Source organism: Brachyhypopomus gauderio, unplaced genomic scaffold (genome assembly GCF_052324685.1).
Source record: "Brachyhypopomus gauderio isolate BG-103 unplaced genomic scaffold, BGAUD_0.2 sc183, whole genome shotgun sequence".
Lineage (NCBI taxonomy): Eukaryota > Metazoa > Chordata > Actinopteri > Gymnotiformes > Hypopomidae > Brachyhypopomus > Brachyhypopomus gauderio.
Window position 1 is genome coordinate 236,218 of NW_027507004.1, and position 23,833 is coordinate 260,050.

Consider the following 23,833-nt stretch of genomic DNA (forward strand, 5'->3'; position numbering starts at 1 on the left):
ATATTTTATCGCTGCTCGAACCTCCCAATCCTACTGGACGACGACGACTGCGACCTGGAGCTTTTCCTGTGCTATTTCAATGGAATAACTATACTATTCCAACTCCACGACCTGGAGTATGGGAAAGAACAGAGCGTCCACCCAACACTGATCTAACAGAGATGCAGACTGACCATGATGATGATGATGACCCCTTACCGTGTCATGAACATGACTACTGCGTCAGTAATGAGCCTGCTGCGCTTGATCTCTCCCTCAATGAAAATGAAGAGCTACGCGAGGAGATACCAAGGCTCCGAAAACAAATCGAAGACTTAACTGTCAGCAGCAAGTTCTGTTTGGAGCGGTTTTCTGCCTCTGATGATGACATACGATTCTTTACCAGGTAAATAAAAAATATGGCAGGACACAGTACAAGGATGGGCCTTCTCTGGTGTCTGAAATACATTGTGAATGAATTAGCCATTATATAACTTTATATATAACTTTTATATTCCACAGATTTGCAAGCCATGCACACCTGATGGGCTTTTGGAAGCAAATAGAGCCAGCCACCCACATCATACGGGTTACAAGAGCACAGACTGTTGAGAAGACTGATCAGGTCCCTCACTCTGCCAGTGCAACGGTAAATGTTTTCGTCTTGTCCATACAAAGCATGTTATGTCATCATTTTCAAATTAATCTTTACATCAAAAGAAGTTTTGATAGTCATAATGTAATATGACAATAGGATAATGTATTTTTTCCCCAGGTTCTTCAACCAATTGATGAGTTTTTTCTCTTCATGAACTACCTGTCATTGGGACTGATGCAAAAGGATTTGGCCCACAGATTTAGAATACATCGGTCAACTGTTAGTCGTATTATTAACACCTGGGCCAACCTCCTTTATACTGTATTGGGAGCTGTTTCTATTTGGTTAGATGTGGACACTGTGAAAACTCACCTCCCAGATGTGTTTCAGGACTACGCTGACACTCAAATAATTTTAGATTGCACAGAACTGAGATGTCAAACTCCAAATTCCCTTCTCCTCCAGAGTGAAGTGTTTTCCACTTATAAATCACACTGTACATTCAAAGGGTTGATTGGGATAGCCCCTCATGGCGCAGTGACCTTTGTGTCTTCTCTTTATCAAGGTGCTATCAGTGATAAAGAGATCTTAAAGCAGTCTGGCATTGTGGCCCTCCTTGACCCATCTATGGCCATCATGGTGGACAAGGGTTTCCTTGTTGAAGACTGCGTTCCATGCAAAGTCCACATACCCACGTTTCTGTCAAAGAGAGCTCAACTGTCTAGGTCAGAGATCAGAACGTCACAGTCCATTGCAAGACTGAGAGTCCATGTTGAGCGTGTGATTCGCAGAGTCAAAGAACATAAAATATTCAGCACAGTGATCACCCTTTCAATCACAGGGAGCATAAACCAAATTTTTTACTGTTGCCTGTCTTTTGGTGAATTATCAAAATGGCCCCTTGGTAAAAGCCTGGGCAAACAATGGCTAATCTCAATCCAGAATTAGACAGATGATGTAATATGAATCATGGTGATTTATTATTATTTTATATTTTCTCCAACCTTAAAATGATCCCTTTAAGGTCAGGGGTCGGCAAGCCGCGGCTCCAGAGCCGCATGCAGCTCAGCTTTTGAATAGAATTAATGAGTATTTAATTAACGTATAATATTTTTGAGACTTAAAAAATGTTCGGATGGAATTTCACAAATGTCCAGTATTTAGTTTCGGTTCGCTTGAGTGACATGTCATCGTCACTGAAATAAATTTCCAATTATTTTGCTTTTGTGGCTCCGAGTCAAAAAGCTTGCCGACCCCTGCTTTAGGTCATGCTAGTCTGTAAATATTGGCTGCAATGTTAAGGTTTAGTGCAATATGATAAATAGTATAAAATGCTTTCACTTTTATATGTAAAATTGACAACACAATACAACATTATGTATTTCTTAACTTTTACTGTATTTGTAAAAATGAAATGAATACAATAGTAATACAATTGACAGAATAATTTGAAATTGTTTTAATTGTTCATGAGTTCATTATGATTTTCTATTGCTTGGGCATAGAGGGGTATTTTGGCATGTAAGTGTTAAAGAAAAACATGTCACACCTCCTTTTCACCTCTTCTAATACACTGCTATCTCTGTAAACTCGCTGCACAAAAATATCATCATGGGCACAGATAACTAAATCACACCACTGCATACCAGTAATCAATAACTGGCCCTGGATTTGCCAATAATAACAATGGCTCTCCTTCAATCTGTGTAGGCCTTGTGCCACTTTGAGGAATTTGCAGTCTACATAGCTTTGTGCATTTGGGCACTTAATTTCAACAAGCCCAAATGATGGACGCTGAAGTGGTTCAAGTTCAAGTTTTTCAGAACTGCATAGTCCTTTAAGGCCCCCGTTTCCATTTCAAGTCCCCTCTTCATGTGTGCTGTTTGTCGTGTCCCTCGGATTATCCTTTCTGCCAGGCTTTCTGCAGCACCTGGACCTCTAACGTGGCTCACCTCTCTGAAATGTGAGGCAGTCACTCTTTCTCTCCTAAGTGAATGCCACTCAGGTGTAGCACTTTGGGATCTTGTTGCCTCCTCAATAAGGTGTGACTGTGACAAGGTCACAGAAAGTGAGCTTAGGTGTAGCTGTTCTTGGTGTGTTGGCACAAATGAATATTCAGGTGGGCTTAGATGGTAACATTCTAGTGGCAGACTCGGGAATGGGGGTGCATCCTCATGTATGACAACACTGTCAGATGGAGGTGGTGGTTGTTGATAGGACAATACACTGCCAACTTGTACCTTCCCAAAGATGGAGTCCACAAGTGGCTTGTCAGGCGAGATGTTCATTGTGCAGATGAGTGGAAGAGAATCTGCTTTCATTCCAGCGTAGACTGGTCCAGGATTGAGGGTGGCCCGGTGTGGGAGCTCACCGCTGTAGCCCTTGAAAAGTGTACTAAAAGAAGAGTGAATAACATTTATTTTTACACATTGTAATCTGTTCACCAGCACAACTGATTGGGAATCACATATCACATGTCATCTGAAGTACAACGAGGCTAAATTAAATTTTGAAGAGAACAGGGTCTTATCAGATGATCAAAAGCATTTATTTTTTTACCACACACTGTAATCTGCCTATTAAATTTGGTACTACATACCTAACTCCACTGGCTGTAGTAGCACCTGGTTTTGGCTTTAGGACAACCATGGCATCCACGGGTCCAGGCTTCACCCCCTATTAATTTAAAAGATGGTGTTAGTAAAGTGACTGTGATACAGTAACTAACATTAAATAATGAAATAAGACAAACCATTGTTGGTGGTTTATGCCACTTCTGTTCTGTCTGTGTGCATGAAAGGACAGGAGGCACGACAGACATGCCAGATTCAGAATAATGAGCAGTCTGGAAAAGCAATGCAACCAAGTGGTTGCAGATTCCGCAACCAGCAACACAAGAGCAGTTGCTGTTAATGAGCACAACTGGCATTGAATCACGTAATGTCATCTGAAATACACAAGAGGCAAAATGTAATATCTTGAAAAGAAGACTTCAGCAATGTCAATAGGCGCAATTTCTGTCCCATCATGTTGTTAGTGGTGAATGTCACTTGTCTATTGTCTCATGTAACGTTTGTGCTGTTTTGCATCACTCTTAAAACACTTGGCTATACTGTCGTTCTATTCTACAGTGTTGTGCATGGTTCAATCTACTAGTTCACTGAGCAACTATAAACTATAAAATATATTTTAGATTTAAACTTCATTTTCACTCCAGATGAAATGCTTACACATAGGAGTGAAACAGGCCTACTTATATTTATATTATTTTGTTGTTTCCACCACCAACAACAGAACAGTGCAGGTTTTACTTCAACTGCTTCTTGAAGAGTGTTATCAGAATATGTTAATAGGTGTAAGTGTTGAAGCCATATGTTAATAAAGAAGATAAAAGTTTTGAAAGACAGATTGGCAGATTTTAGAAAATGCAGTTTGAAGAATAGCTGAGGTGGACTATATTCTGCTTTTGAGTCATAGAGGTAGATAACAATAGCTCGAACTGTAAAATAAACTCCCATTTGTTTACTATAGGCAAAACAGACTGCTAATGATTCCCACTCAGCTACTCTGCATTTGGCTACCATTGTAAGCTTTGAAAACCAATGCCTATGGCTATCACAGCTTACGTGAAGTAAGAGCAAGGATAAAAGATTGAACTTGTGTTGAACTAACTTTTGAACTTGTTCAACAGAACTTTGAACGTGACACTGAACAGAACTCGTGTCATTTTAACCAGTCCTGCTCTCAGCTGGTGTGGCGTATCTGTTTTCTTCATAGATCTGTAGCAGTGAGCCCTCACTGTTATCTCGTTAGCCTTACTTTTGCCTGATACTTCCATCAGAAATACAAACATGTTTTTAAAAGGCATTTCTAGTACTAGGACAGGTCGGTTCGTTACTAAAAACAACATCACTTCATTAGACTGCCACCTCAGGCTAGCTAGCTAACTAGCGTCAGCCACTTACCTTCAAAATTGCAGAGGTAGGATGAAACGTAGAACTTGAAACCCTTTTCAAGTTTACTCTGTGGCGTTGTACTTGATGCTCTGACAATACGACGCACATCGTTGACGGTAAACTTCGGAAACTCCAACAGGCACCTTGTGAATTTCATAGACTCGGCCATAAACATCTGCACTTCCGCATACCAACCGGAAATATGGTACCATCCTTACACCAAACGACGAAGTGGTGCGTGCACCTAAGCCATTAAAAAATAATAAATAATAAAAATTGAGACGACATTACAGCTTTAAAAACGCAATAAACCAATAACATATGTACTAGATAAGCAAAAATAAGGTACCAACAAAATAAGGTTCACAGCTCCGTGTTCCTCGGGAGCGGAATATGTAAACAACGCGAGTGGAAACTATCTAACGGTGGTACGCTAACGACAGCTAGCGTCGCCACAGCGGGCTACAGTTAAGCTCGCCCATTAAGACGGAAGATATGATTAGTCAATTTAGCTGTCATTTGAAACTGGTATTGAGCTGAATTATAACTGCGTGGCCCTCTGTAAACGAACAGCGGGCATCACAGTTAGCTCGTTAGTTTCCTGTTTACTTTCTAGAAACGTCAGAGGGCGTAATATGGCGACTTCAAGCTGATTGGTTTAGTAGCCTCAATATGCAAAATAGTAACGCATTCTGGTAGCGAAATCTTATTTTGCACAGGGAAAAAATAAAATAACGTTTGAACAGTTAATGTAGAACTAAAATATATGTAATATAGAACTATTCTGTTTCCTAATATATATTTAGGTTAATATATTTTTTGGCATACCGTCATCGAGACATATATAAATTTATAGTGCTATATATATTGTACAAATGGCCAACGTTAAATGTGTTGTTAGGAAGCACTAGATGTTGCGCTCCCTTGGAAAGGAATCGTATGGTAATGGCATGCGATTGAAGGGTTGAAGGGCTCCTAGTGACCTGCAACCGATTTTTTTTACAACCTTTAGCACCACCTGACACAGTGCTCTCCTATTTTGTCCGCCTAAGCATGAAAGCCTCATATTGGACCTTTGGGTTTACCCTAAGGTGTTTAACAAGATTTCTTGTGTTGCCACAACTCCTTATAGTTTTTTTTTTTACACAAATCACAAACAGCATCTTGGCTCTTTGTGGGGCTGAAATAGCTCCACACATGACTTCTCTTGCGTTCCGCCATAGCGTACGTACAGCGCCCTAGTACACTGAGTGAGCGTCTGTGTGTGTGTGTGTGTGTGTGTGTGTGTGAGCGTGCCGCAGTACTTACGCATTATGCACTGACCCAGGCGGAAGAAAAAGTAGTTCCCACCAACCGCATATCATTTAGACAAGATCTCAATATTTTTGTTACTTCCACAGTGTTCCTGTTAGTGCTTTGCATTACCTCAAATGACTGAAGTATCAAAAGTATGGATATTCTGATTTGAAAATCGATTTTACAACATAAAGACCTGGTATCGATGGAATGGATATTTCAGTATCGATCCGCGCATCACTAACTAGAGCTGCGTCAACAAGCCTAATTACAGGATTAGGGCTGCATGTATGAACATCACACACTGACAGAGGTGGGTAGAGTATTCAACAATTTTACTCAAGTTAAAATACTGTTACTTGAACCAAATGTTACTCAAGTAAAAGTAAAAGTATGCATCCAAAAATTTACTTGAGTAAAAGTAAAAAAGCACTTTGATAAAAAGCTACTCAAGTAGTGAGTAAATGCATGAGTACTGTCTCATGTCAATAAATTACATCATGGGAAATTGAATTACTGGAAACTGACTTTTAATGATAACAAAAATAATTTATTATAAAAAAAATATAATATATAAAATGTATTTATTATAAATAATTTGTATTTTAGTTTGTTCCTAATTATTAGACCTGTGTAACTTTATATCCTGAGAGTAGGCGGTATCCAACTAGAGATAGAAGGGCACCAAATTACCTAGGTGACTACGTAACTGAAGACGAGGATAGTGATGGAATGCATATCACAGTAGACTACTGCTGTAGAGCAGTGTGTGGCATTCCACAGACTTATGATGAAGCAATGCAATCAGACAATTCAAAAGAATGGAGAAAAGCAATGGATGAAGAAATCCAATCTCTAAATGAGAACAAAACCTTCACCCCGACAACACTAGCAGTGGGCAAGAAACCCGTGGGGGGTAGGTGGGTTTACGCAATCAAGTCTGGTGTAGATGGGAATGACCAATACAAGGCTCGATTTACCGCTAAGGGCTACAGCCAGAAAATGGGAGTAGACTATGGGGAAACGTTTTCACCAACAGCAGACCTAACGAGTAATAAGAGTTGTGTTACAAAAGGCAGTACAGGAACATTTACTGGTCCACCAGATGGATGTGAAAACGGCGTTCTTACAGTATATAAGCTGGAGAAATCACTTTATGGACTCAAACAGTCTGGACGAAATTGGAATAGGGTTTTACATAATTGTTTAACAGAAAATGGATTCACACAAAACCAAGCTGACCATTGTGTATATTCTCAAGAGTCAAAAGAAGGGAAAGTGATCATAATTTTATGGTTCTATGATCTAATCATCGCTGCAAGGGATGGAAATTAATTGAAAAGAGTGAAAGGGATGCTTGCACAGCAATTCAAGATGAAGGATTTGGGGCAACTCAAGCATTTTCTTGGTATACATTTTGATTTTTCTGGTGGGTGTATTAAGATGTCACAAGAAAAGTACACGAACAAAACTCTACAGCGTTTTAACATGTCAGAATGTAGGGTAAGAGAAACTCCTTGTGAGCAAAAGCTTGAATACAGTGATGATGCAGTTAAAATGACAGACATCAGAATGTACAGAGAGGCCGTGGGCAGTCTGATATACCTGACAACCTGCACTAGGCCTGATCTGAGTTTTGTGGTGAGCAGGCTGTCACAGTACCTAGCTGAGCCTACACAGGAGCAATGGGTCACTGTGAAACATGTCCTGCGATACCTTAAAGGTACATCAAACAAAGGTTTAACCTTTAGGAGAAACAACACTGAGAATCTTGGTATACAAGCCTACAGCGATGCAGACTGGGCGGCTGATACCAGTGATCGCCGCAGTACAACAGGATACTGTGTGAGCCTAAGTGAGAACAGCGCACTTATTTCATGGAAGACGAAGAAGCAACCTACTGTTGCACTTTCCACATGCGAAGCAGAGTATATGGCACTTGCTTCTACTGTTCAAGAGTGTCTTTACCTAGAACAATTACTGGGGAATATGGAAAGTTACAAATACACACAAACAATAATACATGAGGACAATCAGGGGACAATGGCATATGTGCACGCTGTTAAGTGACGTAATTTCTGCTAAAAGTTTAGGATGGTTGTTGACATCCGGTAGCCATTGAAAGCGTACACTGTGCTAGCTATTCACCTCACCAGTCTTGTAACGAGCATATTTACCGTTATTTACTTGGAAGTTTCCTTCATCTCCTGTCCGTTTACGTGTCCTAAACATGACAGTTAAACAAAAAAAGTATCGTTTCAACAACGTACAGACAGCAGGTCCAACCACCACTGCTGTGTACCATTGTGCACAGCATCGACAAGGTGTAATTCCTACCTGAGCTTCCACACCTTTCCAAAGGACTCAGAACTGCAGAAACAATGGATCAGGAGAGATCATTTTATTATCACGAGTACTTCCCGTGTGTGTTTGCGATATTTTATCGCTGCTCGAACCTCCCAATCCTACTGGACGACGACGACTGCGACCTGGAGCTTTTCCTGTGCTATTTCAATGGAATAACTATACTATTCCAACTCCACGACCTGGAGTATGGGAAAGAACAGAGCGTCCACCCAACACTGATCTAATAGAGATGCAGACTGACCATGATGATGATGATGACCCCTTACCGTGTCATGAACATGACTACTGCGTCAGTAATGAGCCTGCTGCGCTTGATCTCTCCCTCAATGAAAATGAAGAGCTACGCGAGGAGATACCAAGGCTCCGAAAACAAATCGAAGACTTAACTGTCAGCAGCAAGTTCTGTTTGGAGCGGTTTTCTGCCTCTGATGATGACATACGATTCTTTACCAGGTAAATAAAAAATATGGCAGGACACAGTACAAGGATGGGCCTTCTCTGGTGTCTGAAATACATTGTGAATGAATTAGCCATTATATAACTTTATATATAACTTTTATATTCCACAGATTTGCAAGCCATGCACACCTGATGGGCTTTTGGAAGCAAATAGAGCCAGCCACCCACATCATACGGGTTACAAGAGCACAGACTGTTGAGAAGACTGATCAGGTCCCTCACTCTGCCAGTGCAACGGTAAATGTTTTCGTCTTGTCCATACAAAGCATGTTATGTCATCATTTTCAAATTAATCTTTACATCAAAAGAAGTTTTGATAGTCATAATGTAATATGACAATAGGATAATGTATTTTTTCCCCAGGTTCTTCAACCAATTGATGAGTTTTTTCTCTTCATGAACTACCTGTCATTGGGACTGATGCAAAAGGATTTGGCCCACAGATTTAGAATACATCGGTCAACTGTTAGTCGTATTATTAACACCTGGGCCAACCTCCTTTATACTGTATTGGGAGCTGTTTCTATTTGGTTAGATGTGGACACTGTGAAAACTCACCTCCCAGATGTGTTTCAGGACTACGCTGACACTCAAATAATTTTAGATTGCACAGAACTGAGATGTCAAACTCCAAATTCCCTTCTCCTCCAGAGTGAAGTGTTTTCCACTTATAAATCACACTGTACATTCAAAGGGTTGATTGGGATAGCCCCTCATGGCGCAGTGACCTTTGTGTCTTCTCTTTATCAAGGTGCTATCAGTGATAAAGAGATCTTAAAGCAGTCTGGCATTGTGGCCCTCCTTGACCCATCTATGGCCATCATGGTGGACAAGGGTTTCCTTGTTGAAGACTGCGTTCCATGCAAAGTCCACATACCCACGTTTCTGTCAAAGAGAGCTCAACTGTCTAGGTCAGAGATCAGAACGTCACAGTCCATTGCAAGACTGAGAGTCCATGTTGAGCGTGTGATTCGCAGAGTCAAAGAACATAAAATATTCAGCACAGTGATCACCCTTTCAATCACAGGGAGCATAAACCAAATTTTTTACTGTTGCCTGTCTTTTGGTGAATTATCAAAATGGCCCCTTGGTAAAAGCCTGGGCAAACAATGGCTAATCTCAATCCAGAATTAGACAGATGATGTAATATGAATCATGGTGATTTATTATTATTTTATATTTTCTCCAACCTTAAAATGATCCCTTTAAGGTCAGGGGTCGGCAAGCCGCGGCTCCAGAGCCGCATGCAGCTCAGCTTTTGAATAGAATTAATGAGTATTTAATTAACGTATAATATTTTTGAGACTTAAAAAATGTTCGGATGGAATTTCACAAATGTCCAGTATTTAGTTTCGGTTCGCTTGAGTGACATGTCATCGTCACTGAAATAAATTTCCAATTATTTTGCTTTTGTGGCTCCGAGTCAAAAAGCTTGCCGACCCCTGCTTTAGGTCATGCTAGTCTGTAAATATTGGCTGCAATGTTAAGGTTTAGTGCAATATGATAAATAGTATAAAATGCTTTCACTTTTATATGTAAAATTGACAACACAATACAACATTATGTATTTCTTAACTTTTACTGTATTTGTAAAAATGAAATGAATACAATAGTAATACAATTGACAGAATAATTTGAAATTGTTTTAATTGTTCATGAGTTCATTATGATTTTCTATTGCTTGGGCATAGAGGGGTATTTTGGCATGTAAGTGTTAAAGAAAAACATGTCACACCTCCTTTTCACCTCTTCTAATACACTGCTATCTCTGTAAACTCGCTGCACAAAAATATCATCATGGGCACAGATAACTAAATCACACCACTGCATACCAGTAATCAATAACTGGCCCTGGATTTGCCAATAATAACAATGGCTCTCCTTCAATCTGTGTAGGCCTTGTGCCACTTTGAGGAATTTGCAGTCTACATAGCTTTGTGCATTTGGGCACTTAATTTCAACAAGCCCAAATGATGGACGCTGAAGTGGTTCAAGTTCAAGTTTTTCAGAACTGCATAGTCCTTTAAGGCCCCCGTTTCCATTTCAAGTCCCCTCTTCATGTGTGCTGTTTGTCGTGTCCCTCGGATTATCCTTTCTGCCAGGCTTTCTGCAGCACCTGGACCTCTAACGTGGCTCACCTCTCTGAAATGTGAGGCAGTCACTCTTTCTCTCCTAAGTGAATGCCACTCAGGTGTAGCACTTTGGGATCTTGTTGCCTCCTCAATAAGGTGTGACTGTGACAAGGTCACAGAAAGTGAGCTTAGGTGTAGCTGTTCTTGGTGTGTTGGCACAAATGAATATTCAGGTGGGCTTAGATGGTAACATTCTAGTGGCAGACTCGGGAATGGGGGTGCATCCTCATGTATGACAACACTGTCAGATGGAGGTGGTGGTTGTTGATAGGACAATACACTGCCAACTTGTACCTTCCCAAAGATGGAGTCCACAAGTGGCTTGTCAGGCGAGATGTTCATTGTGCAGATGAGTGGAAGAGAATCTGCTTTCATTCCAGCGTAGACTGGTCCAGGATTGAGGGTGGCCCGGTGTGGGAGCTCACCGCTGTAGCCCTTGAAAAGTGTACTAAAAGAAGAGTGAATAACATTTATTTTTACACATTGTAATCTGTTCACCAGCACAACTGATTGGGAATCACATATCACATGTCATCTGAAGTACAACGAGGCTAAATTAAATTTTGAAGAGAACAGGGTCTTATCAGATGATCAAAAGCATTTATTTTTTTACCACACACTGTAATCTGCCTATTAAATTTGGTACTACATACCTAACTCCACTGGCTGTAGTAGCACCTGGTTTTGGCTTTAGGACAACCATGGCATCCACGGGTCCAGGCTTCACCCCCTATTAATTTAAAAGATGGTGTTAGTAAAGTGACTGTGATACAGTAACTAACATTAAATAATGAAATAAGACAAACCATTGTTGGTGGTTTATGCCACTTCTGTTCTGTCTGTGTGCATGAAAGGACAGGAGGCACGACAGACATGCCAGATTCAGAATAATGAGCAGTCTGGAAAAGCAATGCAACCAAGTGGTTGCAGATTCCGCAACCAGCAACACAAGAGCAGTTGCTGTTAATGAGCACAACTGGCATTGAATCACGTAATGTCATCTGAAATACACAAGAGGCAAAATGTAATATCTTGAAAAGAAGACTTCAGCAATGTCAATAGGCGCAATTTCTGTCCCATCATGTTGTTAGTGGTGAATGTCACTTGTCTATTGTCTCATGTAACGTTTGTGCTGTTTTGCATCACTCTTAAAACACTTGGCTATACTGTCGTTCTATTCTACAGTGTTGTGCATGGTTCAATCTACTAGTTCACTGAGCAACTATAAACTATAAAATATATTTTAGATTTAAACTTCATTTTCACTCCAGATGAAATGCTTACACATAGGAGTGAAACAGGCCTACTTATATTTATATTATTTTGTTGTTTCCACCACCAACAACAGAACAGTGCAGGTTTTACTTCAACTGCTTCTTGAAGAGTGTTATCAGAATATGTTAATAGGTGTAAGTGTTGAAGCCATATGTTAATAAAGAAGATAAAAGTTTTGAAAGACAGATTGGCAGATTTTAGAAAATGCAGTTTGAAGAATAGCTGAGGTGGACTATATTCTGCTTTTGAGTCATAGAGGTAGATAACAATAGCTCGAACTGTAAAATAAACTCCCATTTGTTTACTATAGGCAAAACAGACTGCTAATGATTCCCACTCAGCTACTCTGCATTTGGCTACCATTGTAAGCTTTGAAAACCAATGCCTATGGCTATCACAGCTTACGTGAAGTAAGAGCAAGGATAAAAGATTGAACTTGTGTTGAACTAACTTTTGAACTTGTTCAACAGAACTTTGAACGTGACACTGAACAGAACTCGTGTCATTTTAACCAGTCCTGCTCTCAGCTGGTGTGGCGTATCTGTTTTCTTCATAGATCTGTAGCAGTGAGCCCTCACTGTTATCTCGTTAGCCTTACTTTTGCCTGATACTTCCATCAGAAATACAAACATGTTTTTAAAAGGCATTTCTAGTACTAGGACAGGTCGGTTCGTTACTAAAAACAACATCACTTCATTAGACTGCCACCTCAGGCTAGCTAGCTAACTAGCGTCAGCCACTTACCTTCAAAATTGCAGAGGTAGGATGAAACGTAGAACTTGAAACCCTTTTCAAGTTTACTCTGTGGCGTTGTACTTGATGCTCTGACAATACGACGCACATCGTTGACGGTAAACTTCGGAAACTCCAACAGGCACCTTGTGAATTTCATAGACTCGGCCATAAACATCTGCACTTCCGCATACCAACCGGAAATATGGTACCATCCTTACACCAAACGACGAAGTGGTGCGTGCACCTAAGCCATTAAAAAATAATAAATAATAAAAATTGAGACGACATTACAGCTTTAAAAACGCAATAAACCAATAACATATGTACTAGATAAGCAAAAATAAGGTACCAACAAAATAAGGTTCACAGCTCCGTGTTCCTCGGGAGCGGAATATGTAAACAACGCGAGTGGAAACTATCTAACGGTGGTACGCTAACGACAGCTAGCGTCGCCACAGCGGGCTACAGTTAAGCTCGCCCATTAAGACGGAAGATATGATTAGTCAATTTAGCTGTCATTTGAAACTGGTATTGAGCTGAATTATAACTGCGTGGCCCTCTGTAAACGAACAGCGGGCATCACAGTTAGCTCGTTAGTTTCCTGTTTACTTTCTAGAAACGTCAGAGGGCGTAATATGGCGACTTCAAGCTGATTGGTTTAGTAGCCTCAATATGCAAAATAGTAACGCATTCTGGTAGCGAAATCTTATTTTGCACAGGGAAAAAATAAAATAACGTTTGAACAGTTAATGTAGAACTAAAATATATGTAATATAGAACTATTCTGTTTCCTAATATATATTTAGGTTAATATATTTTTTGGCATACCGTCATCGAGACATATATAAATTTATAGTGCTATATATATTGTACAAATGGCCAACGTTAAATGTGTTGTTAGGAAGCACTAGATGTTGCGCTCCCTTGGAAAGGAATCGTATGGTAATGGCATGCGATTGAAGGGTTGAAGGGCTCCTAGTGACCTGCAACCGATTTTTTTTACAACCTTTAGCACCACCTGACACAGTGCTCTCCTATTTTGTCCGCCTAAGCATGAAAGCCTCATATTGGACCTTTGGGTTTACCCTAAGGTGTTTAACAAGATTTCTTGTGTTGCCACAACTCCTTATAGTTTTTTTTTTTACACAAATCACAAACAGCATCTTGGCTCTTTGTGGGGCTGAAATAGCTCCACACATGACTTCTCTTGCGTTCCGCCATAGCGTACGTACAGCGCCCTAGTACACTGAGTGAGCGTCTGTGTGTGTGTGTGTGTGTGTGTGTGTGTGTGAGCGTGCCGCAGTACTTACGCATTATGCACTGACCCAGGCGGAAGAAAAAGTAGTTCCCACCAACCGCATATCATTTAGACAAGATCTCAATATTTTTGTTACTTCCACAGTGTTCCTGTTAGTGCTTTGCATTACCTCAAATGACTGAAGTATCAAAAGTATGGATATTCTGATTTGAAAATCGATTTTACAACATAAAGACCTGGTATCGATGGAATGGATATTTCAGTATCGATCCGCGCATCACTAACTAGAGCTGCGTCAACAAGCCTAATTACAGGATTAGGGCTGCATGTATGAACATCACACACTGACAGAGGTGGGTAGAGTATTCAACAATTTTACTCAAGTTAAAATACTGTTACTTGAACCAAATGTTACTCAAGTAAAAGTAAAAGTATGCATCCAAAAATTTACTTGAGTAAAAGTAAAAAAGCACTTTGATAAAAAGCTACTCAAGTAGTGAGTAAATGCATGAGTACTGTCTCATGTCAATAAATTACATCATGGGAAATTGAATTACTGGAAACTGACTTTTAATGATAACAAAAATAATTTATTATAAAAAAAATATAATATATAAAATGTATTTATTATAAATAATTTGTATTTTAGTTTGTTCCTAATTATTAGACCTGTGTAACTTTATATCCTGAGAGTAGGCGGTATCCAACTAGAGATAGAAGGGCACCAAATTACCTAGGTGACTACGTAACTGAAGACGAGGATAGTGATGGAATGCATATCACAGTAGACTACTGCTGTAGAGCAGTGTGTGGCATTCCACAGACTTATGATGAAGCAATGCAATCAGACAATTCAAAAGAATGGAGAAAAGCAATGGATGAAGAAATCCAATCTCTAAATGAGAACAAAACCTTCACCCCGACAACACTAGCAGTGGGCAAGAAACCCGTGGGGGGTAGGTGGGTTTACGCAATCAAGTCTGGTGTAGATGGGAATGACCAATACAAGGCTCGATTTACCGCTAAGGGCTACAGCCAGAAAATGGGAGTAGACTATGGGGAAACGTTTTCACCAACAGCAGACCTAACGAGTAATAAGAGTTGTGTTACAAAAGGCAGTACAGGAACATTTACTGGTCCACCAGATGGATGTGAAAACGGCGTTCTTACAGTATATAAGCTGGAGAAATCACTTTATGGACTCAAACAGTCTGGACGAAATTGGAATAGGGTTTTACATAATTGTTTAACAGAAAATGGATTCACACAAAACCAAGCTGACCATTGTGTATATTCTCAAGAGTCAAAAGAAGGGAAAGTGATCATAATTTTATGGTTCTATGATCTAATCATCGCTGCAAGGGATGGAAATTAATTGAAAAGAGTGAAAGGGATGCTTGCACAGCAATTCAAGATGAAGGATTTGGGGCAACTCAAGCATTTTCTTGGTATACATTTTGATTTTTCTGGTGGGTGTATTAAGATGTCACAAGAAAAGTACACGAACAAAACTCTACAGCGTTTTAACATGTCAGAATGTAGGGTAAGAGAAACTCCTTGTGAGCAAAAGCTTGAATACAGTGATGATGCAGTTAAAATGACAGACATCAGAATGTACAGAGAGGCCGTGGGCAGTCTGATATACCTGACAACCTGCACTAGGCCTGATCTGAGTTTTGTGGTGAGCAGGCTGTCACAGTACCTAGCTGAGCCTACACAGGAGCAATGGGTCACTGTGAAACATGTCCTGCGATACCTTAAAGGTACATCAAACAAAGGTTTAACCTTTAGGAGAAACAACACTGAGAATCTTGGTATACAAGCCTACAGCGATGCAGACTGGGCGGCTGATACCAGTGATCGCCGCAGTACAACAGGATACTGTGTGAGCCTAAGTGAGAACAGCGCACTTATTTCATGGAAGACGAAGAAGCAACCTACTGTTGCACTTTCCACATGCGAAGCAGAGTATATGGCACTTGCTTCTACTGTTCAAGAGTGTCTTTACCTAGAACAATTACTGGGGAATATGGAAAGTTACAAATACACACAAACAATAATACATGAGGACAATCAGGGGACAATGGCATATGTGCACGCTGTTAAGTGACGTAATTTCTGCTAAAAGTTTAGGATGGTTGTTGACATCCGGTAGCCATTGAAAGCGTACACTGTGCTAGCTATTCACCTCACCAGTCTTGTAACGAGCATATTTACCGTTATTTACTTGGAAGTTTCCTTCATCTCCTGTCCGTTTACGTGTCCTAAACATGACAGTTAAACAAAAAAAGTATCGTTTCAACAACGTACAGACAGCAGGTCCAACCACCACTGCTGTGTACCATTGTGCACAGCATCGACAAGGTGTAATTCCTACCTGAGCTTCCACACCTTTCCAAAGGACTCAGAACTGCAGAAACAATGGATCAGGAGAGATCATTTTATTATCACGAGTACTTCCCGTGTGTGTTTGCGATATTTTATCGCTGCTCGAACCTCCCAATCCTACTGGACGACGACGACTGCGACCTGGAGCTTTTCCTGTGCTATTTCAATGGAATAACTATACTATTCCAACTCCACGACCTGGAGTATGGGAAAGAACAGAGCGTCCACCCAACACTGATCTAACAGAGATGCAGACTGACCATGATGATGATGATGACCCCTTACCGTGTCATGAACATGACTACTGCGTCAGTAATGAGCCTGCTGCGCTTGATCTCTCCCTCAATGAAAATGAAGAGCTACGCGAGGAGATACCAAGGCTCCGAAAACAAATCGAAGACTTAACTGTCAGCAGCAAGTTCTGTTTGGAGCGGTTTTCTGCCTCTGATGATGACATACGATTCTTTACCAGGTAAATAAAAAATATGGCAGGACACAGTACAAGGATGGGCCTTCTCTGGTGTCTGAAATACATTGTGAATGAATTAGCCATTATATAACTTTATATATAACTTTTATATTCCACAGATTTGCAAGCCATGCACACCTGATGGGCTTTTGGAAGCAAATAGAGCCAGCCACCCACATCATACGGGTTACAAGAGCACAGACTGTTGAGAAGACTGATCAGGTCCCTCACTCTGCCAGTGCAACGGTAAATGTTTTCGTCTTGTCCATACAAAGCATGTTATGTCATCATTTTCAAATTAATCTTTACATCAAAAGAAGTTTTGATAGTCATAATGTAATATGACAATAGGATAATGTATTTTTTCCCCAGGTTCTTCAACCAATTGATGAGTTTTTTCTCTTCATGAACTACCTGTCATTGGGACTGATGCAAAAGGATTTGGCCCACAGATTTAGAATACATCGGTCAACTGTTAGTCGTATTATTAACACCTGGGCCAACCTCCTTTATACTGTATTGGGAGCTGTTTCTATTTGGTTAGATGTGGACACTGTGAAAACTCACCTCCCAGATGTGTTTCAGGACTACGCTGACACTCAAATAATTTTAGATTGCACAGAACTGAGATGTCAAACTCCAAATTCCCTTCTCCTCCAGAGTGAAGTGTTTTCCACTTATAAATCACACTGTACATTCAAAGGGTTGATTGGGATAGCCCCTCATGGCGCAGTGACCTTTGTGTCTTCTCTTTATCAAGGTGCTATCAGTGATAAAGAGATCTTAAAGCAGTCTGGCATTGTGGCCCTCCTTGACCCATCTATGGCCATCATGGTGGACAAGGGTTTCCTTGTTGAAGACTGCGTTCCATGCAAAGTCCACATACCCACGTTTCTGTCAAAGAGAGCTCAACTGTCTAGGTCAGAGATCAGAACGTCACAGTCCATTGCAAGACTGAGAGTCCATGTTGAGCGTGTGATTCGCAGAGTCAAAGAACATAAAATATTCAGCACAGTGATCACCCTTTCAATCACAGGGAGCATAAACCAAATTTTTTACTGTTGCCTGTCTTTTGGTGAATTATCAAAATGGCCCCTTGGTAAAAGCCTGGGCAAACAATGGCTAATCTCAATCCAGAATTAGACAGATGATGTAATATGAATCATGGTGATTTATTATTATTTTATATTTTCTCCAACCTTAAAATGATCCCTTTAAGGTCAGGGGTCGGCAAGCCGCGGCTCCAGAGCCGCATGCAGCTCAGCTTTTGAATAGAATTAATGAGTATTTAATTAACGTATAATATTTTTGAGACTTAAAAAATGTTCGGATGGAATTTCACAAATGTCCAGTATTTAGTTTCGGTTCGCTTGAGTGACATGTCATCGTCACTGAAATAAATTTCCAATTATTTTGCTTTTGTGGCTCCGAGTCAAAAAGCTTGCCGACCCCTGCTTTAGGTCATGCTAGTCTGTAAATATTGGCTGCAATGTTAAGGTTTAGTGCAATATGATAAATAGTATAAAATGCTTTCACTTTTATATGTAAAATTGACAACACAATACAACATTATGTATTTCTTAACTTTTACTGTATTTGTAAAAATGAAATGAATACAATAGTAATACAATTGACAGAATAATTTGAAATTGTTTTAATTGTTCATGAGTTCATTATGATTTTCTATTGCTTGGGCATAGAGGGGTATTTTGGCATGTAAGTGTTAAAGAAAAACATGTCACACCTCCTTTTCACCTCTTCTAATACACTGCTATCTCTGTAAACTCGCTGCACAAAAATATCATCATGGGCACAGATAACTAAATCACACCACTGCATACCAGTAATCAATAACTGGCCCTGGATTTGCCAATAATAACAATGGCTCTCCTTCAATCTGTGTAGGCCTTGTGCCACTTTGAGGAATTTGCAGTCTACATAGCTTTGTGCATTTGGGCACTTAATTTCAACAAGCCCAAATGATGGACGCTGAAGTGGTTCAAGTTCAAGTTTTTCAGAACTGCATAGTCCTTTAAGGCCCCCGTTTCCATTTCAAGTCCCCTCTTCATGTGTGCTGTTTGTCGTGTCCCTCGGATTATCCTTTCTGCCAGGCTTTCTGCAGCACCTGGACCTCTAACGTGGCTCACCTCTCTGAAATGTGAGGCAGTCATTCTTTCTCTCCTAAGTGAATGCCACTCAGGTGTAGCACTTTGGGATCTTGTTGCCTCCTCAATAAGGTGTGACTGTGACAAGGTCACAGAAAGTGAGCTTAGGTGTAGCTGTTCTTGGTGTGTTGGCACAAATGAATATTCAGGTGGGCTTAGATGGTAACATTCTAGTGGCAGACTCGGGAATGGGGGTGCATCCTCATGTATGACAACACTGTCAGATGGAGGTGGTGGTTGTTGATAGGACAATACACTGCCAACTTGTACCTTCCCAAAGATGGAGTCCACAAGTGGCTTGTCAGGCGAGATGTTCATTGTGCAGATGAGTGGAAGAGAATCTGCTTTCATTCCAGCGTAGACTGGTCCAGGATTGAGGGTGGCCCGGTGTGGGAGCTCACCGCTGTAGCCCTTGAAAAGTGTACTAAAAGAAGAGTGAATAACATTTATTTTTACACATTGTAATCTGTTCACCAGCACAACTGATTGGGAATCACATATCACATGTCATCTGAAGTACAACGAGGCTAAATTAAATTTTGAAGAGAACAGGGTCTTATCAGATGATCAAAAGCATTTATTTTTTTACCACACACTGTAATCTGCCTATTAAATTTGGTACTACATACCTAACTCCACTGGCTGTAGTAGCACCTGGTTTTGGCTTTAGGACAACCATGGCATCCACGGGTCCAGGCTTCACCCCCTATTAATTTAAAAGATGGTGTTAGTAAAGTGACTGTGATACAGTAACTAACATTAAATAATGAAATAAGACAAACCATTGTTGGTGGTTTATGCCACTTCTGTTCTGTCTGTGTGCATGAAAGGACAGGAGGCACGACAGACATGCCAGATTCAGAATAATGAGCAGTCTGGAAAAGCAATGCAACCAAGTGGTTGCAGATTCCGCAACCAGCAACACAAGAGCAGTTGCTGTTAATGAGCACAACTGGCATTGAATCACGTAATGTCATCTGAAATACACAAGAGGCAAAATGTAATATCTTGAAAAGAAGACTTCAGCAATGTCAATAGGCGCAATTTCTGTCCCATCATGTTGTTAGTGGTGAATGTCACTTGTCTATTGTCTCATGTAACGTTTGTGCTGTTTTGCATCACTCTTAAAACACTTGGCTATACTGTCGTTCTATTCTACAGTGTTGTGCATGGTTCAATCTACTAGTTCACTGAGCAACTATAAACTATAAAATATATTTTAGATTTAAACTTCATTTTCACTCCAGATGAAATGCTTACACATAGGAGTGAAACAGGCCTACTTATATTTATATTATTTTGTTGTTTCCACCACCAACAACAGAACAGTGCAGGTTTTACTTCAACTGCTTCTTGAAGAGTGTTATCAGAATATGTTAATAGGTGTAAGTGTTGAAGCCATATGTTAATAAAGAAGATAAAAGTTTTGAAAGACAGATTGGCAGATTTTAGAAAATGCAGTTTGAAGAATAGCTGAGGTGGACTATATTCTGCTTTTGAGTCATAGAGGTAGATAACAATAGCTCGAACTGTAAAATAAACTCCCATTTGTTTACTATAGGCAAAACAGACTGCTAATGATTCCCACTCAGCTACTCTGCATTTGGCTACCATTGTAAGCTTTGAAAACCAATGCCTATGGCTATCACAGCTTACGTGAAGTAAGAGCAAGGATAAAAGATTGAACTTGTGTTGAACTAACTTTTGAACTTGTTCAACAGAACTTTGAACGTGACACTGAACAGAACTCGTGTCATTTTAACCAGTCCTGCTCTCAGCTGGTGTGGCGTATCTGTTTTCTTCATAGATCTGTAGCAGTGAGCCCTCACTGTTATCTCGTTAGCCTTACTTTTGCCTGATACTTCCATCAGAAATACAAACATGTTTTTAAAAGGCATTTCTAGTACTAGGACAGGTCGGTTCGTTACTAAAAACAACATCACTTCATTAGACTGCCACCTCAGGCTAGCTAGCTAACTAGCGTCAGCCACTTACCTTCAAAATTGCAGAGGTAGGATGAAACGTAGAACTTGAAACCCTTTTCAAGTTTACTCTGTGGCGTTGTACTTGATGCTCTGACAATACGACGCACATCGTTGACGGTAAACTTCGGAAACTCCAACAGGCACCTTGTGAATTTCATAGACTCGGCCATAAACATCTGCACTTCCGCATACCAACCGGAAATATGGTACCATCCTTACACCAAACGACGAAGTGGTGCGTGCACCTAAGCCATTAAAAAATAATAAATAATAAAAATTGAGACGACATTACAGCTTTAAAAACGCAATAAACCAATAACATATGTACTAGATAAGCAAAAATAAGGTACCAACAAAATAAGGTTCACAGCTCCGTGTTCCTCGGGAGCGGAATATGTAAACAACGCGAGTGGAAACTATCTAACGGTGGTACGCTAACGACAGCTAGCGTCGCCACAGCGGGCTACAGTTAAGCTCGCCCATTAAGACGGAAGATATGATTAGTCAATTTAGCTGTCATTTGAAACTGGTATTGAGCTGAATTATAACTGCGTGGCCCTCTGTAAACGAACAGCGGGCATCACAGTTAGCTCGTTAGTTTCCTGTTTACTTTCTAGAAACGTCAGAGGGCGTAATATGGCGACTTCAAGCTGATTGGTTTAGTAGCCTCAATATGCAAAATAGTAACGCATTCTGGTAGCGAAATCTTATTTTGCACAGGGAAAAAATAAAATAACGTTTGAACAGTTAATGTAGAACTAAAATATATGTAATATAGAACTATTCTGTTTCCTAATATATATTTAGGTTAATATATTTTTTGGCATACCGTCATCGAGACATATATAAATTTATAGTGCTATATATATTGTACAAATGGCCAACGTTAAATGTGTTGTTAGGAAGCACTAGATGTTGCGCTCCCTTGGAAAGGAATCGTATGGTAATGGCATGCGATTGAAGGGTTGAAGGGCTCCTAGTGACCTGCAACCGATTTTTTTTACAACCTTTAGCACCACCTGACACAGTGCTCTCCTATTTTGTCCGCCTAAGCATGAAAGCCTCATATTGGACCTTTGGGTTTACCCTAAGGCAGGGGTACTCAACTAAATTTGTCCGCGGTCCAATTTTGGCAGATAGCTGTCACCTGAGGTCCGGGGGGTGGCGAACGCAAGTTGTTGAGCTGGGGTGGTGAACGTAACACTCGTGACGGAGTGTTTTTTTCAATAGCCCTGAAATAAATACTCCGGTTTAAAATTAATTCTCCCGTCAAAATGAATAAATATGGTTTTTTTGGGTCCGTATCCAGTTAATCAGGAATGAGATTGGGTCCGGACAGGACTGCGTTCGGGTCCGGATACGGACCGCGGTCCGCCAGTTGCCGACCCCTGCCCTAAGGTGTTTAACAAGATTTCTTGTGTTGCCACAACTCCTTATAGTTTTTTTTTTTACACAAATCACAAACAGCATCTTGGCTCTTTGTGGGGCTGAAATAGCTCCACACATGACTTCTCTTGCGTTCCGCCATAGCGTACGTACAGCGCCCTAGTACACTGAGTGAGCGTCTGTGTGTGTGTGTGTGTGTGTGTGTGTGTGTGAGCGTGCCGCAGTACTTACGCATTATGCACTGACCCAGGCGGAAGAAAAAGTAGTTCCCACCAACCGCATATCATTTAGACAAGATCTCAATATTTTTGTTACTTCCACAGTGTTCCTGTTAGTGCTTTGCATTACCTCAAATGACTGAAGTATCAAAAGTATGGATATTCTGATTTGAAAATCGATTTTACAACATAAAGACCTGGTATCGATGGAATGGATATTTCAGTATCGATCCGCGCATCACTAACTAGAGCTGCGTCAACAAGCCTAATTACAGGATTAGGGCTGCATGTATGAACATCACACACTGACAGAGGTGGGTAGAGTATTCAACAATTTTACTCAAGTTAAAATACTGTTACTTGAACCAAATGTTACTCAAGTAAAAGTAAAAGTATGCATCCAAAAATTTACTTGAGTAAAAGTAAAAAAGCACTTTGATAAAAAGCTACTCAAGTAGTGAGTAAATGCATGAGTACTGTCTCATGTCAATAAATTACATCATGGGAAATTGAATTACTGGAAACTGACTTTTAATGATAACAAAAATAATTTATTATAAAAAAAATATAATATATAAAATGTATTTATTATAAATAATTTGTATTTTAGTTTGTTCCTAATTATTAGACCTGTGTAACTTTATATCCTGAGAGTAGGCGGTATCCAACTAGAGATAGAAGGGCACCAAATTACCTAGGTGACTACGTAACTGAAGACGAGGATAGTGATGGAATGCATATCACAGTAGACTACTGCTGTAGAGCAGTGTGTGGCATTCCACAGACTTATGATGAAGCAATGCAATCAGACAATTCAAAAGAATGGAGAAAAGCAATGGATGAAGAAATCCAATCTCTAAATGAGAACAAAACCTTCACCCCGACAACACTAGCAGTGGGCAAGAAACCCGTGGGGGGTAGGTGGGTTTACGCAATCAAGTCTGGTGTAGATGGGAATGACCAATACAAGGCTCGATTTACCGCTAAGGGCTACAGCCAGAAAATGGGAGTAGACTATGGGGAAACGTTTTCACCAACAGCAGACCTAACGAGTAATAAGAGTTGTGTTACAAAAGGCAGTACAGGAACATTTACTGGTCCACCAGATGGATGTGAAAACGGCGTTCTTACAGTATATAAGCTGGAGAAATCACTTTATGGACTCAA

General features: G+C 40.2%; 3 protein-coding genes across 7 annotated transcripts; all 3 read right to left on the reverse strand.

The window, feature by feature from the left end:
- Positions 1-2,110: 2,110 nt before the first annotated feature.
- On the reverse strand, positions 2,111-5,103 carry LOC143501986 (uncharacterized). 3 transcript variants are annotated; one of them, XM_076995162.1, is made up of 5 exons: positions 4,887-5,103; positions 4,543-4,777; positions 3,330-3,524; positions 3,177-3,253; positions 2,111-2,971 (listed from the first exon to the last, which is right to left on the reverse strand). In XM_076995162.1, exons 2-5 carry the CDS (start codon positions 4,639-4,641, stop codon positions 2,317-2,319), a joined length of 1,026 nt encoding a protein of 341 aa, XP_076851277.1. In that variant the 5' UTR covers positions 4,642-4,777; positions 4,887-5,103; the 3' UTR covers positions 2,111-2,316. The 3 variants fall into 3 exon arrangements, 2 of the variants coding, with proteins under 2 accessions (XP_076851277.1, XP_076851276.1); XM_076995161.1 differs by having other exon boundaries at positions 4,883-5,103; XR_013127043.1 differs by lacking the exons at positions 2,111-2,971; positions 3,177-3,253; positions 3,330-3,524 and adding an exon at positions 4,147-4,408 and having other exon boundaries at positions 4,883-5,103.
- Positions 5,104-10,374: 5,271 nt separating this feature from the next.
- Positions 10,375-13,367, reverse strand: LOC143501984 (uncharacterized). 3 transcript variants are annotated; one of them, XM_076995160.1, is made up of 5 exons: positions 13,151-13,367; positions 12,807-13,041; positions 11,594-11,788; positions 11,441-11,517; positions 10,375-11,235 (listed from the first exon to the last, which is right to left on the reverse strand). In XM_076995160.1, the coding sequence occupies exons 2-5, from the start codon at positions 12,903-12,905 to the stop codon at positions 10,581-10,583; spliced, it is 1,026 nt and encodes a 341-aa protein (XP_076851275.1). In that variant the 5' UTR covers positions 12,906-13,041; positions 13,151-13,367; the 3' UTR covers positions 10,375-10,580. The 3 variants fall into 3 exon arrangements, 2 of the variants coding, with proteins under 2 accessions (XP_076851275.1, XP_076851274.1); XM_076995159.1 differs by having other exon boundaries at positions 13,147-13,367; XR_013127042.1 differs by lacking the exons at positions 10,375-11,235; positions 11,441-11,517; positions 11,594-11,788 and adding an exon at positions 12,411-12,672 and having other exon boundaries at positions 13,147-13,367.
- Positions 13,368-19,079: 5,712 nt separating this feature from the next.
- Positions 19,080-21,633, reverse strand: LOC143501975 (uncharacterized). Its single transcript, XM_076995146.1, has 6 exons — positions 21,417-21,633; positions 21,073-21,307; positions 19,860-20,054; positions 19,707-19,783; positions 19,157-19,501; positions 19,080-19,107 (listed from the first exon to the last, which is right to left on the reverse strand). Exons 2-6 carry the CDS (start codon positions 21,169-21,171, stop codon positions 19,080-19,082), a joined length of 744 nt encoding a protein of 247 aa, XP_076851261.1. The 5' UTR covers positions 21,172-21,307; positions 21,417-21,633.
- Positions 21,634-23,833: the final 2,200 nt, after the last annotated feature.

Excerpts from the sequence above, each read along its gene's own strand:
- LOC143501984 (XM_076995160.1), bottom strand. The coding sequence starts at position 12,905 with ATGTGCGTCGTATTGTCAGAGCATCAAGTACAACGCCACAGAGTAAAC. Across the intron at positions 11,789-12,806 it reads CTACCTCTGCAATTTTGAAG|ATGACATTACGTGATTCAAT; the intron begins GTAAGTGGCTGA and ends TGTGTATTTCAG. Across the intron at positions 11,236-11,440 it reads ACTACAGCCAGTGGAGTTAG|TACACTTTTCAAGGGCTACA; the intron begins GTATGTAGTACC and ends CTCTTCTTTTAG.
- LOC143501975 (XM_076995146.1), bottom strand. The coding sequence starts at position 21,171 with ATGTGCGTCGTATTGTCAGAGCATCAAGTACAACGCCACAGAGTAAAC. Across the intron at positions 20,055-21,072 it reads CTACCTCTGCAATTTTGAAG|ATGACATTACGTGATTCAAT; the intron begins GTAAGTGGCTGA and ends TGTGTATTTCAG. Across the intron at positions 19,784-19,859 it reads GGCATAAACCACCAACAATG|GGGGTGAAGCCTGGACCCGT; the intron begins GTTTGTCTTATT and ends TTAAATTAATAG.
- LOC143501986 (XM_076995162.1), bottom strand. The coding sequence starts at position 4,641 with ATGTGCGTCGTATTGTCAGAGCATCAAGTACAACGCCACAGAGTAAAC. Across the intron at positions 3,525-4,542 it reads CTACCTCTGCAATTTTGAAG|ATGACATTACGTGATTCAAT; the intron begins GTAAGTGGCTGA and ends TGTGTATTTCAG. Across the intron at positions 3,254-3,329 it reads GGCATAAACCACCAACAATG|GGGGTGAAGCCTGGACCCGT; the intron begins GTTTGTCTTATT and ends TTAAATTAATAG.